Below are 12,388 nucleotides of genomic sequence, written 5' to 3'. Positions count from 1 at the left end.
CTAGCCTTCTCTCCTAATCCAGAGCCAACATGCATATTTGAGAACCAACATGCAGAACTTGAAACCAAAAGAGATAAGAGCAAGCAGGCTACTGAAATTACAGAGAGGGCACTGCCCCCACCAGTAACTTTTCATGATTCCTTTCCTTCTTGTCTCTTGGCCACATTGCTCATATCCCAATTGATGCTTCAACAAGATGTTGTTTGACGCTTTACTACTCGGTCTTTTTCTGGCGAATAGGCCATTCCCAGTCTTCGGGAGCGCCTCTGTTGTTCGTGCCGGTAACACGCCTGATTACCCTGGGTACAACACACTGAGCCTCGTTCGAAGAACCCCCGCCCGCCTGGGCCGACAGCCAAAAGACTCCAAGCAGAAAAACAGCACATCTTTAGACACAAGTTGGGTCAATGCTGTCCTCTTCGCGTACACAGGGTGCGTTAATTACTACCAGCCACTGAACCCTTAGCATCAAGCCCTAACTGTGTTGATCTGTTTGCAGTGAGCAGGAGCTGGGTTCTAAGCAAGGAAACTCTTCAGTTTCAGCCAGCATTGAAATTACTTGCGCGACATGCTATATCAAAGGGACCGCTACCACAGAGTTCATATATGACCGCGAATTCAATGTCAGCCGCGCTTTTAGCAATTTTACCAATCAAGTCAGACGCGGGATCGACAGCCTGGCAGACGAAACGGCCGATTACATCGAGAAATACATCGATACGGTGGCAGATAATCTGGAGGACGGATTTGACATGGACGATTTCGATCTGCCACCATTGGACTACAACTTGAATATTGACATACCCGAGATCCCGGAGTTCCGACTTCAGTTCCAATTTGATGGATTAGAAGTATACATGTTGATCGACACAGTCCTCTCGGCTGGTGCCACCTATACTCTGAACTTGTACACTTCTACTACACCTGCAGGCTTCGCCGTTCGAGACAATCTGGAAGTTGGTGTTATCTTCGCTATTGACCTCATCCTATCTGTAGAAGGAGAGATCAACATTAGTAGCGGGTTCCATCTCAGATTGGATGATGGCGCTTTGTTTGACATTGCCATCTTCTCCAAAGAGATTTCAAATCTGACAATGCAAGTCTTGTTTCTGTGACCGTGTCTTGATATGAACTAACAGAAGCTCAATAGAAATGGTGGCGACTTCGAATTTCTGCCAGTCACTCTCGAGAGTGCCGGTGTTGTGTTCAAAGCTGTTCTTCGTGTTGGTGTAAAGGCAGGTTTTGAAATTGCATCACCTGAAGTGTCTATCGCCGGGAAGACAATCTTTCATGTTGGCGGAGGTGTAGAGGTGGGAGTATTTGCCAACATTGCCGAGTTAATCACCAACGTCACTCTTTCCACGGATGAAGACAACGACTGCAGCCTTCGCGTTGAGGAAGTCTATCAACTGGCTGTTGGCGCTGCTGCTGGGGCTTCGGTTGCTATTGATGATATAACATGGGGGCCAATGCCCGAAACTGAGATTCCTGTCTTCTACACTACACTGGGACATGCTTGTGCCAGCCAACGAAGCAGCGATGCTTCGTTATCCATCACGACATCCCCGGCACTGGAGGTGAGAGGGAAGAACGATGATGAAGTTGAGATGGAGACAACAACAATCTCCACCAAAGCCACATTCGTTGTTGTAGCATGTCAATCAGAAGGATTAGTCAATTGTCCGATGTCGCTTCAGACAACGTCGAAGTACACCACTACACGGACACATGTTACTGTTGTTCCAACCGACAGCGAGGCCGATTTCCCCGAGTCCGTTAGCCATACTGTTACGAGCTTGATTCCATTCGGAAACGGCGCAAACAAGTTGGTAGCAATGTCAGGAGTTCCGTCTTCTTATGTTCCGCCAACCACGACATCCTCGGCTAAAGAAAATGGCAAAGATGATGATTCAAATGGCACATCGAATGACAGGTCTGGCGGAGTTTCCAAAAGTGTCATTATTGGTGTCAGCGTCGGCCTTGGAGTGCCTTTTCTGCTGGGAGGGATCGCTGTGATTTGGTAAGTGAATATTTTGCATTTTCTTCCAAGAGTAACATTCAGGTTGCATCGGTAACTATCTATTCTTTATGGCTCTCAGTTGTTAACGACTTCTTGTTTGTTAGGCTTTTGAGAAAGAAAAGACGCTCTCTCGCTGGAACATCGCCGGCTCCCGTTGAAACCGTCGAGTCGACTTTACCGTCTTCGAAGACTCCCGGTATTTTAGTACATGAGCAGAGAGATCCATGATTGATCGTCATAGAGTAAATCTACTCAATGTAGCCGATCTTTCTGGAGAAGTCTGATATCAGGCTTCGAAGCCATGCAGATTAAGTTGAGGCATCGCCAAGAATGTGAAACAATGGAATATAACAAAAGCCGCCTATCTCCCTGACACCAATAACTAAAATACTGGTCTGTTAGAATTGAATCCAGCATACAGCTAACTCCTATTCCTTCGCCAATGACAAATTGAATATATGGTATCGAATAAACCTTGTCCAGGTCTGTCATAAACTTCTCAAAGTCGAAGGAAACATGATCCTGTGTTACTGAACCAATTGTGATTTAACCATTCTGCATTACTTCGAAAGATACGGTTACTCTTGATCTTACCATTTTAAAGCAACCTGTAAGAGCAGAGTGATTTGTATCCTCAGGAACCGTCCTCTGTCGCCCAATCATCAATGTTTTGCTTCTGAATGTATAAGCTGTCGTAACTCGATAAACCACAATATCAAAGGTTGTCGTTCTCGCGAACTTCCTGCAGACTCGAAAGGCTGACTCACAAGCCCCGTGTGAGTCCACTCGACGTGAGGCAGAGAACTAGCTTCAGGGGAATCTTCGGAGCCCAGAGCGTGCAGACAAACTTTTATTAAAAGATTAAAAATCAGGATTCTGATAGTAAAAAGGGACTAGAGGTTAACCCTAGTTAGGGTTACTATAATATCTATTAAGTTAGAGAAGTTGGCATAAACTTAAAGTTTAGGCCTAGAAATGGGAATGAGATTGACACTGGCCTACTGCTTACAAGGGGTGAGGAAAGCTGAGTAGGGCTAATAAGGGGACTAAGGAAGGGCTGACGAAGAGCCATAAAAGCGGCAGCCCGTTTCAGGTCCCGTGTTACTTGAGTTTCGTCTCTGAATTCCAGTTTAATCAGTTTCAACATTATCATCTTTATTACCATATGCTTTAAAGATGGAACCGCATACGAAGGCGCTCCACGAGGCAGAAATTCAAGATCGTCTGCAGGCACTAGAGTATGTAGCTCATGCTCTCAATTTGGCAGTAGACCTTCAGCTCGCAAGTTTGGCTTAACTGAAAACCCTATATTTGATGCGAACTCTTTCTCATCAGTGTCGGAATCGCTAGAGGAGGGGGAAGTTCTCGAGTTTCCTCATATCGAGTATTGGCCTTCGGCCCGCAAACAAGCCGAAATACAACGACGAATGAAAGCTTTGGAGAATGGCATTCGTGTCATGAAGTGGAATCTTGGGCTCTAAGATACGATGTCCAACCCAGTTCCTTCAGTATTGGTCGACGCAGTTGAGCGCTATGTCTCGAAGGATGTGATATTGAAATCTACTCCATCTGCAGATTCTTAGTGCCTGGCCCCTGAGTTTGAGGCATTGCTAGATGACCTTCAAAACTCTGGGATAATCGAAAATAATAAGATGTTTTGTTATATCAGCATGGCTGCACACCCGAAGCAGCAAAGGGACAACGAAATAATGATGGCTCATCATTTCCGACGGCACGAGAATCCCGATATAGCTGGCGCTATCCTAGAACTCGACCCCAAGTTGTATGCTTCCAGAATCAAGACCAACCCGCACCCCTACCTTTCAATAAAGCACTCCGTTCTCACAAGTCTTATTCTTGGTGCTAACTGTAACATAAGGAACAACGTCGAAAGTCTCTTTCTCCGCCATGAATGCAAGCCACGATACAGATACAACTTCAACGAGCTCGAAGCTGACATATTCTACGACTGGGAATGGCTACGTTTCCTCCAGTGGGAAGACAATTTGGCTGGCGACATCGAATTTCTTTGTATACGTAACCAGAAGGTTCGCGGTATGATTCACAACAGTTAAGATCCCATTTTTGAGGATCGCGCTGCTCTATGGCCCTCTATTGTCTTCGAGCATCTGAATACTGACTTCGCGAGTTTGATAGAGCTGGTTTCCGCGTCTTGGCATGGCGATTATGCAATGCGGATTGGGTTGTGCCCTTGTGGTTTGATCGACATGGCTTCTGGATTTCTGGCGTGCCAGTCGGTAAATAACGCTAGAAATGGCTTCTTTCCTTGGATATTTAACCTTTAAGAATATACTGCTACACATGCTCTGTTCCACGACTTGCTTTGCAGATCAGATAAGTAAGAGTTCCAATTTCTGTCAGATTCCTTTTGCATTGGCTTTCTTTACCATAGTCTTATCATCCTCCTGGAGCAAATAAGTTTTCACTATGAGACTTTAAATAACATCATGAGTATATGCAGTGATATTGTATTTTGGTTCCCTATAAACCTTGAGTTTCTTCTTAATGCCTTTCTCGTTGTGAGGTCCGACCAGTTGATACATTGCTAACCCCGATACGATTTTTGAAACACATTCATAAAACATACATATGTAGCACAGTCGTAAGCTATCGCCGGTTTCCACTATACATAGAGCAAAAGTTGACTTCTGGTATTGTCTTTTGTATACTCCAAGTAATCAGTGACTCGCCAATGTTTTTGGCATGCTCAGAAGCAATAACTCCACAGGTCTGGTGACAGCCAACTAACGACCCGCCCGGACTTTGGACATCATCAAAGCCCGGATGTGAAACAGCATCTGAAAAAAAAAAAAAGCTTTCTCTAGTACGTCTTAGAGAAAATAGATAGAGTATTACCTTGATTTGATATCGATATAAGTCTACTGTGCGTTTTCTTAGTAGGCGTCATGCTACTCTTTCTTGCCTTCATAACCTCATGAAAATCACATTGCCGGGGGTTCATCAGTCACTGCATAGCTGCTAAGATCTATCCCAGCATTGAGTAGAAAGCCTACTGTTTCGGTATGTCCATTTGTCGACGCTATCTAGATGGCACTATCGTGAATATGCGCTCCCCTCCGCGGTCTATCAACCACCGTGCTATCACATCGTGCCATTTCCTCGATGCGAGCTTCAGCGGATGCCCTTCCCGTTCATTCTCATCTCTCCATTGAGCCCTTCTTTTTTCTAGAAGTCTTACGATCTCCAAGTCCTCCTGTTCACAAGCCCAAGAATAGAAGTCGGTAGTTGAACCTCTAGCATCTAGCAAGCTTTTAGCATTTGTGATACCATCTTGATCATGTGAAGCGAGTCCCAAGAGGGCAGCTGCGCTATCCTTATTCCCTTTGGCCAAGGCCGCTATGAGTGGGTATACATATCTATTCCCGATTGGAAATGTGTCATTAACGGGGTCCGTTTTTAGCCGCGTCCGTATTAGTGATGAATGCCCTCTGTCAGCAAGTACATATAGTAATCCAGCACTTTGTGGATATCCCTCGGCCTGATACTGCTCGAACGCGTTGATGACCCGCTTCCAGATAGAAGTTTGAAAGTTCTCCAGGAATGGTTGCTGATCAGCAGTATTTGCCGCAATGTCAGCGTGGTATAGAACAAATTTGCTAGCATATTCGAAAAAGGGGTAAATCTCAGTCTCTAGCTTAAAGCTATCATTGACAGAAGGGCAGGCTTTGATCTGTTGTTTTGTGGTAACAAGTTCAAAGTAGGAATAGCAGCATAGCTTTAGCTTGTTATGTCCCACACTCTCCCAATTCGGTCCAAGTTCTGGCCAAAGCTCCTGAAGGCCCTTGTCTTTGATAAGGAAGTCACGAATAGACTCGTGTATGAATTGAACTCTTGGTTGTTTGACTATTGTGATCTCGGCCAAGCCCTTAGATGAGCTGATAACACATCTATCAAAGCAATCTTCGGAGTCTTCTGTGCTAACTTCCGGGGCATCAAGATCTGCTAGTCCTTCGAGGGATAAACCCGACCAGACTGCGTGATAGTATTCCTCCGGGCTTAATGGCCGTTCGCTTAGTAGAATCCAAAGAACAGACAGTTGGAATTCCTCCATATTGGCAGCGTCTCTTCTCAGCAGGTCTTTGAACAGGTCGCTCAAGCCACTGGGGACCTCTTCGAGTCTTCTCTTCATAGCCAGGCGTCCACGGCAATTCTCTTTGTTCAATATATTGACCACTAGAACAACCCAAAGAAAAATGCCAGCTGCTTTCTGAAGCATTTTCTCCTGGAGCTCTGCCAGGAGTGATCTGTCTTTGATTCGAAGATGAGTCTTGATAAAACGCTCGAGGTCGCTGGTATGCCCGGCCTGCCCCTCTAGAACAGTACGAATGCCGAATTTTATGTCGATGTAGGGATAATGACGACTAGAGAAACAGACATGAAGAGACACCTTTTCCTCTGTGCATTTCTCTGCTAGGTCTTCAAAGTATTCGACTAGGTCCATTACTTGTTGCTCGTCGCACTCGTCAAGAGCATCAATAAAGCATGTAAGGGATCTTTGTCCAAGCTTGATGACAGCAGCGTGCAAAAGGTCTTTGAGGCCGTTCAAAGACGGGCAGCCACTTTTACCTCCAGGGAGAAGCTCTGTATCGTCCAAGACACATTGGAGATCTGGATACGCCTCGAACAGTTGCAATAGCAGGGATCTGTACATCCCTGCGACAGTCTTCTCTAATAGCTCACCCCGAGCATTGAAGAAGAACGAAGCAGTCAGACTCTGATGCCTCCGGTCTTTAATCTTCGACGCTGAATATAGGAACTTCATAAGGGTAGATTTTCCAGCACCAGGTTTTCCTCTGATCCACAGGAAGCCATGATGCTGCAATAACTGCTGCGGGTCAACCCAAGAAAGATAATCGGGATGTCCGAGGAACCAACGGCAGGTTTCTGAATACGCGCCTCTGATGATCGATTTTCGAGCGTCGATTTGTTCGAATCCCAGCGATTTCAGTATCGCCTCGTGGCGCTCCTGTACCATACAGTCCTCGGCTATAGAAGCAATTAGCCATATTAAGTGAGAAGGTGGGGATCAAAAAGCATTTACTCTCAGGGTGAGTGGAGCCGACATATAATGATTTAGGGTCTCCTTTCCACATCTCCAAAAATTCATATGCATACGCTGCTGCAGTTGCAGCGGCATATCGCTGCCAGTTCTTCGCTTTATGGGAGTCTGAATAGTCGCAGATACCACGAATTGGCAGGCAAGGCATGATATCCATCAAACCAGCAGCCTCCATCTCAAAGCAAAGCACGTCTAGCTCTCGGGCAATCTCATCGCGAATAGTCGAGTCTTTCATAACTGTGTTGGCTGAGGCGATGCCACCATAGTAAATAACTGGATCAATGGATAACCGCATCTTTCTTTTCTCTAGCTTGGACGAGTCACACTCGTCACACGATGAGACGGAAGCGTCATGATGATACGATGCAAGAAAAAGGCGATCTGGCTCGTTTGGGCGAGAATAGGCGGCGTAGCTGCCCATCTTCTCCCTCAATATCGAAGGGACTCTGCTCCCACTGAGCTCATGTTGAGATCTCAGATTTGAGATGACTGTGCGGATAGTAGAGTCGGGTATCTTGGGAACTCCTGTCCGTTGGAACCCGCCGTCGAGGGTCTTTCCAAGATCATACTGCATGACCCTGACACCCACCACAATATCGCCAAGTCTTATATCCGATTTGCGTGGCACTCCACCGCCTATGCCTACCATCAAGCCAATCTCAATGTTCGGGAACGTCCTTCTCATATTACTCAGAACACTCGCAGCATTATTCGTCCCATACTGTTCAGTCGGTAGGCAAGCTATAACCACGTTGTGGTTTTTAATGCTCCCGAGCACGTAAGAATTCATGTCGTTAGCTTGCCGTGGACAGTTATCGTGCTCCTCGTCGAGCATGGCACGGGCTGCAGCCATTTCGATATGCAATGCGCAAATCCAAGCGACTGTGTAACGTTCGCGTATACATTCATCCTCAATCTGCTGGAAGCCAGTTTTGCGTCGCTTTGCATGGTATGGCAGCGCGCCATCATCACTATGAGACAGCCGCCGCCGCTCCATTTGGACGCGATTCATCCAGGCTGGAGCTGGTTCTGTGTCTTGTCGGGACTGACGATGGCTTTCACCGAGTTTTCAAGTACCCATAAAAGCAGAGATTATTGCTTTCCACCGATGCACGATGATGCTGAGGGGAAATTCCAAATCAGGCTGTGCCCATTCAGCCTCACCAAGTCCTTGGTGATATGACCCCTGCTCACAGCACGTGCTATTTCCTATTCTGTGATAACACGAGCTACAAACAGCTTGAAATTAACAGACTGAGGAGTGGTTTAATTATCGAGTAGAAACCCTAGTTAACATTTCACTGCAACTCTATTAGCACAGATATCTTTTGCCCGTATATACTTCTAGCTAGATAAGCTAGCAAAGTCCTCGTACCGAAGAGTTCATAATAAGAACTAGTCTTCCTGTTAGGCCATAAAACGCCCCAGCGCCGTATCTCGTGCCTATTACATATATAACCATTTTCCGATACTGCCAGTAATAACCCTAAAGACTAGTTTAATTAGATCTAACTTGGGACTAACAGTCCTCTTATGCATTTTAAAATCGTATAACAATTTAGTTTGTTATCTATAACCAAAAGTCTCATGTCGCTGAAGTCAACATAACTTGGAATGCTAGGAAATGAAGGGTCGACAACTATTCCATCAGAACTTCAGTGTTTCTGTACTCACACGATGACTCCTTTCACACGGCCCAGGGTTTGATTAGATGTCTTATGTCAATTAACACTAGCTTTGTATTTGAGTCTAGACTTCTCGCAATCGCTTCACCTTAAATACTTGAAATGCTGTAACCTAAGAATTCAGGACTTTGTCTCAGCCCTCATTCCTCACTAAACCTTATCCGTCATACGTAGTCTTGTAGTGCGGTACCCAACGGTCAAGACAGCGTAATTTAAGAACCAGTTTCCCACCCAGTTTCTCGAACGCTACAGTATTATCGAACCTTCCATCTACTAATTGAGATTTCCTGTTTCCTCATTATGCATCTTCCATCTCTGCTAGCTACGGCTCTTCTTGCTGCTGTGCCAGGCTTATGTGCACCTACTCATGATTGTGGTTGCAAGAGTCCTCTTGTACGTAAAGAATGGTAGGTTGCAGTGTCCTCGCACAAAGCACCAAATCAATCTGAGTTCTTGTACGTCGCATTGCTGACAAGGTTGGTTTTGGTTGTAGGAGAACTTTGAGCAGCAAAGAGAAACATGAGTATATCAATTCGGTCAAGTGCCTGGCATCAAAGCCCTCGCAGACGGGAAATATATACGCTGGTGCCAAGTCTCGCTTTGACGACTTTCAAGTCAGTCATATCGTGAATACCGACTTTATCCACTATGTCGTGAGTCTCTGGGCTTCTATTCATCATTTACCTTTCCAGCTAATTCGACCTGCAGGGATTCTTTCAAGCGTCAGTGCTACGCGCATCATACCAGTGTATCAGCGGCTAATGAAGAAAACAGCTGGCATCGAATGTTCATTGCCCAATATGAGAAGGATCTTCGAAATCTTTGTTGCTACAATGGAGCTCAACCTTATTGGGGTATGTATACCACCCTAAATACTTGCGAATACTAATCGCCCGAAACCAGACTGGACACTGGATTCAAAGTCTGTAGAGGACTTCGAAAACTCTCCCATCTTCGACGCAGAGACAGGCTTCGGAGGCAACGGTGTTTTCATCAACATCAGCAGCTGGACAAACGTGACTAGACAAGTCTCTGGGAGAACAGGAGGAGGTATGCCCTAACACTGTTCCAGTATTGGGAAGCGCTAATATGAACGATAGGCTGTGTTATCGACGGTCCCTTTGCCAAGGGGGATTTCGAAGTTCATGCAGGTCCAGGTATGTCGTTATGAGCACCTTTAAAGCAATCGACTAAGTGTACAAGATAACTCTACCGATTACAATCCACGTTGTCTGTCCCGCGACATCGCTCCAGAGTATGGCATCTCGAAGCTCAACCAAACCATCGTTGACTGGACTCTTGAAGCCAAAGACTTCTTCGAGTTCGACCAGCGCGTCCAGGGTGGCGCTAGTGCGGAGTCCCAAGGTTATCATGGCGGCGGCCATCTCGCTATTGGCGGTAGTCTCGGCGAGATGGGCGACATGTACTCTTCACCAGGCGATCCTATCTTCTGGCTGCATCACACCAATGTTGATCGACTCTGGGATAGATGGCAGCGACTGGATTGGCCTGCTCGGAAGAGCGATATTAGCGGGCCCGATACACAATATGCGTATCCTTACAACTTCTTTGGGGATAAGGAGTATAAGAACATTACGCTTGCTTATGTGATGGGCTTTGGGAATTTGCTTCCTGGAAGGCGATATGTCACTGTTGAGGAGGCTATGGATACACAAGGGGAGCGATTGTGTTACACATATGAGTAATGGCATCGAGTGGCTCTATGATATAGTAGAATTCTTGTTGATTACATTTGAAAACATTAACTATTACAGAATAAAATTTAAAGTACTGGTGAAGTGAACTCATGTAGACATCGAAGCTTGTGTCAGAGTCCAGCAGCATTAGATCGTGAAACAATAATCCCCGCTTAGTTCTTAACTCCACAAGCAACAGGGAAAGCCTGGCCCTCGAAGTCGTGGGTCTTAGAACCACTGGGAGTCGTAACAGAGAATTCAAACGCAGAAACAGCATTCTTGTTACCCATGACATTGCGAACAGGGTAGTGACGTCCAGCGATGAGATCAACATGGCCGCACTGAGTAGGGTTGTTGAAGTGATATCCAGTAGCAGTGAGGACAAGAGCAGGAGCGTTAGGGTCAGTCTCGCCAGTTCCGCACTCAAAGGCGTTACCCTGGCCGAAGTAAAGAGTGTTGGCGTTATCGGCAGTAACGCAGAGCTCGTAGGTTCCAGTCTCAGGAGCTTGGTAGTAACCGGTGTAAACGAGGGTGAAGTTGTTGGCGTCAACCTTGATTCCACCGGCGAGAGTACGGTGGTAGCCGACGTACCAAGCCTTTCCGGCGTAGGCGGAATCAGGGAAGATCTGAGGGTAGCCAGCGAGATCTTGCATGTAATCTTGGGCGAAGTACGTCTCGCTTGTGACGGAGGAGTCGAGGGGGGTGAGGTTATCGGTGATGTAGTATGAAGGAGGAACGGACATCTCGTCGTTTCCGTAGCCGCGCTCGAAGACGTTCTTGTAGTAGTCGACGTTGAAGCCGGCGGCTTGGCATCCGGGCTCGATGGCGCAGGGGGTAGGGACGGGGATACCAGTGGTGGCGGATGTAGCGCTGGTCTCGATGGCAGCGGTAGTAGTGGGGACTTTGATTTCGGTTGAGGTGGGCTCGTCTGTGCTGAGCACCTCGGTGGCAGTCTCGACGGTGCTGGTCTCGGCAGCAGTAGTGGTGGGCTGAGGGATAGATGCAGTGCTTGGGAGTTGTTAGTAGGTATTGCTAAAAGGGTCGGATTAATGTCATACCTGCTGGCACTCTCGATGACAACAGTGCTGGAGATGACAGAAGCGGGTGGGTGAGGCTTGCAGGGGCCGGCTTGGGCGAGGCCGAGAACGCCACTGAGGGCAATAAGGGTCTGAGAAGCTCGCATTGTGAATGGTGATTTAATGAGTGTCGGTGAGATAACGAGTGACGTTCACTGAAGAGTGAGTAAAGAACGAATGATGCAAAAGAGTACGATAGAACGAGAGAATGAGCGATAAAGACCGATGACCAAACAAACAAAGCCACCGGAACCTCAGTCCATTTATACGATCTCAACTCATCGTCTGTTTCTTTCGCGCTTTGACTCCTATTATCTCATAAAGCCTCTCTTATTCCGTTTCATTTCAGCAACCCCTACAACGGGGACCCAAAGTCAGGTCAGATCCACCGATATCCCGCTGTTGTTCTAGCGCAGCCACCGTTTTCCCCGCTGGAAACGAGTGCCACCGCGAGCGAATCTCCTCATTCGACGGTGATACCTCGTATTGTTGTTAAATTGAGTGGAACTTCTTTCCACGTGGAAAGCTGAAACACTGCGGCGGGAGGTGACATTTTGAACTCCACTGGGTTAGGTGTTTGCTCGATAAGCGGAGTTCGCTTTGCTACTGGCCGAGCAGGTTCTCGGGTTTAGCGAGCCGGATAGCTGAATGTTACTGGGGGCATTAGTGGAGTGATTTTATAGGGTAAGGAAGGTCCCAAAAGGGACGCGTTTTTCCGTCGCGTGCGATTTACTTACCGGTTGCGTAAGATGAGCGGTACCTTTGCGTAATTATAGCTCAGTTGATAATTATTCATAAGAACGAAAAGG

General features: G+C 46.7%; 5 protein-coding genes across 5 annotated transcripts; 3 read left to right on the top strand and 2 right to left on the bottom strand.

The window, feature by feature from the left end:
- Positions 1-196: 196 nt before the first annotated feature.
- On the top strand, positions 197-2,445 carry FOBCDRAFT_236322 (uncharacterized protein; the record flags this gene model as incomplete). The annotated part of the gene is made up of 5 exons (XM_054703146.2): positions 197-432; positions 500-1,100; positions 1,140-2,020; positions 2,125-2,216; positions 2,423-2,445. The coding sequence occupies 5 exons, from the start codon at positions 197-199 to the stop codon at positions 2,443-2,445; spliced, it is 1,833 nt and encodes a 610-aa protein (XP_054559121.2).
- A 751-nt stretch (positions 2,446-3,196) lies between these two features.
- On the top strand, positions 3,197-4,326 carry FOBCDRAFT_236321 (uncharacterized protein; the record flags this gene model as incomplete). The annotated part of the gene is made up of 6 exons (XM_059610073.1): positions 3,197-3,258; positions 3,288-3,472; positions 3,503-3,567; positions 3,604-3,803; positions 3,900-4,068; positions 4,111-4,326. The coding sequence occupies 6 exons, from the start codon at positions 3,197-3,199 to the stop codon at positions 4,324-4,326; spliced, it is 897 nt and encodes a 298-aa protein (XP_059464032.1).
- A 743-nt stretch (positions 4,327-5,069) lies between these two features.
- Positions 5,070-8,118, bottom strand: FOBCDRAFT_175531 (uncharacterized protein; the record flags this gene model as incomplete). The annotated part of the gene is made up of 2 exons (XM_059608506.1): positions 5,070-6,958; positions 7,104-8,118. 2 exons carry the CDS (start codon positions 8,116-8,118, stop codon positions 5,082-5,084), a joined length of 2,892 nt encoding a protein of 963 aa, XP_059464031.1. The 3' UTR covers positions 5,070-5,081.
- Positions 8,119-9,106: 988 nt separating this feature from the next.
- FOBCDRAFT_127941 (uncharacterized protein) lies at positions 9,107-10,512 on the top strand (the record flags this gene model as incomplete). Its single annotated transcript, XM_059607833.1, has 6 exons — positions 9,107-9,213; positions 9,300-9,459; positions 9,499-9,660; positions 9,730-9,856; positions 9,907-9,963; positions 10,010-10,512. The coding sequence occupies 6 exons, from the start codon at positions 9,107-9,109 to the stop codon at positions 10,510-10,512; spliced, it is 1,116 nt and encodes a 371-aa protein (XP_059464030.1).
- A 13-nt stretch (positions 10,513-10,525) lies between these two features.
- FOBCDRAFT_256509 (uncharacterized protein) lies at positions 10,526-11,818 on the bottom strand. The gene is made up of 2 exons (XM_031172403.3): positions 11,562-11,818; positions 10,526-11,511 (listed from the first exon to the last, which is right to left on the bottom strand). The coding sequence occupies exons 1-2, from the start codon at positions 11,684-11,686 to the stop codon at positions 10,677-10,679; spliced, it is 960 nt and encodes a 319-aa protein (XP_031049188.3). The 5' UTR covers positions 11,687-11,818; the 3' UTR covers positions 10,526-10,676.
- Between the last annotated feature and the right edge of the window lie 570 nt (positions 11,819-12,388).

This window comes from Fusarium oxysporum, chromosome II (assembly GCF_013085055.1).
Source record: "Fusarium oxysporum Fo47 chromosome II, complete sequence".
NCBI lineage: Eukaryota > Fungi > Ascomycota > Sordariomycetes > Hypocreales > Nectriaceae > Fusarium > Fusarium oxysporum.
Note: the sequence above shows the minus strand (reverse complement) of the source record. Positions and strands in the feature narration are given on the sequence as shown.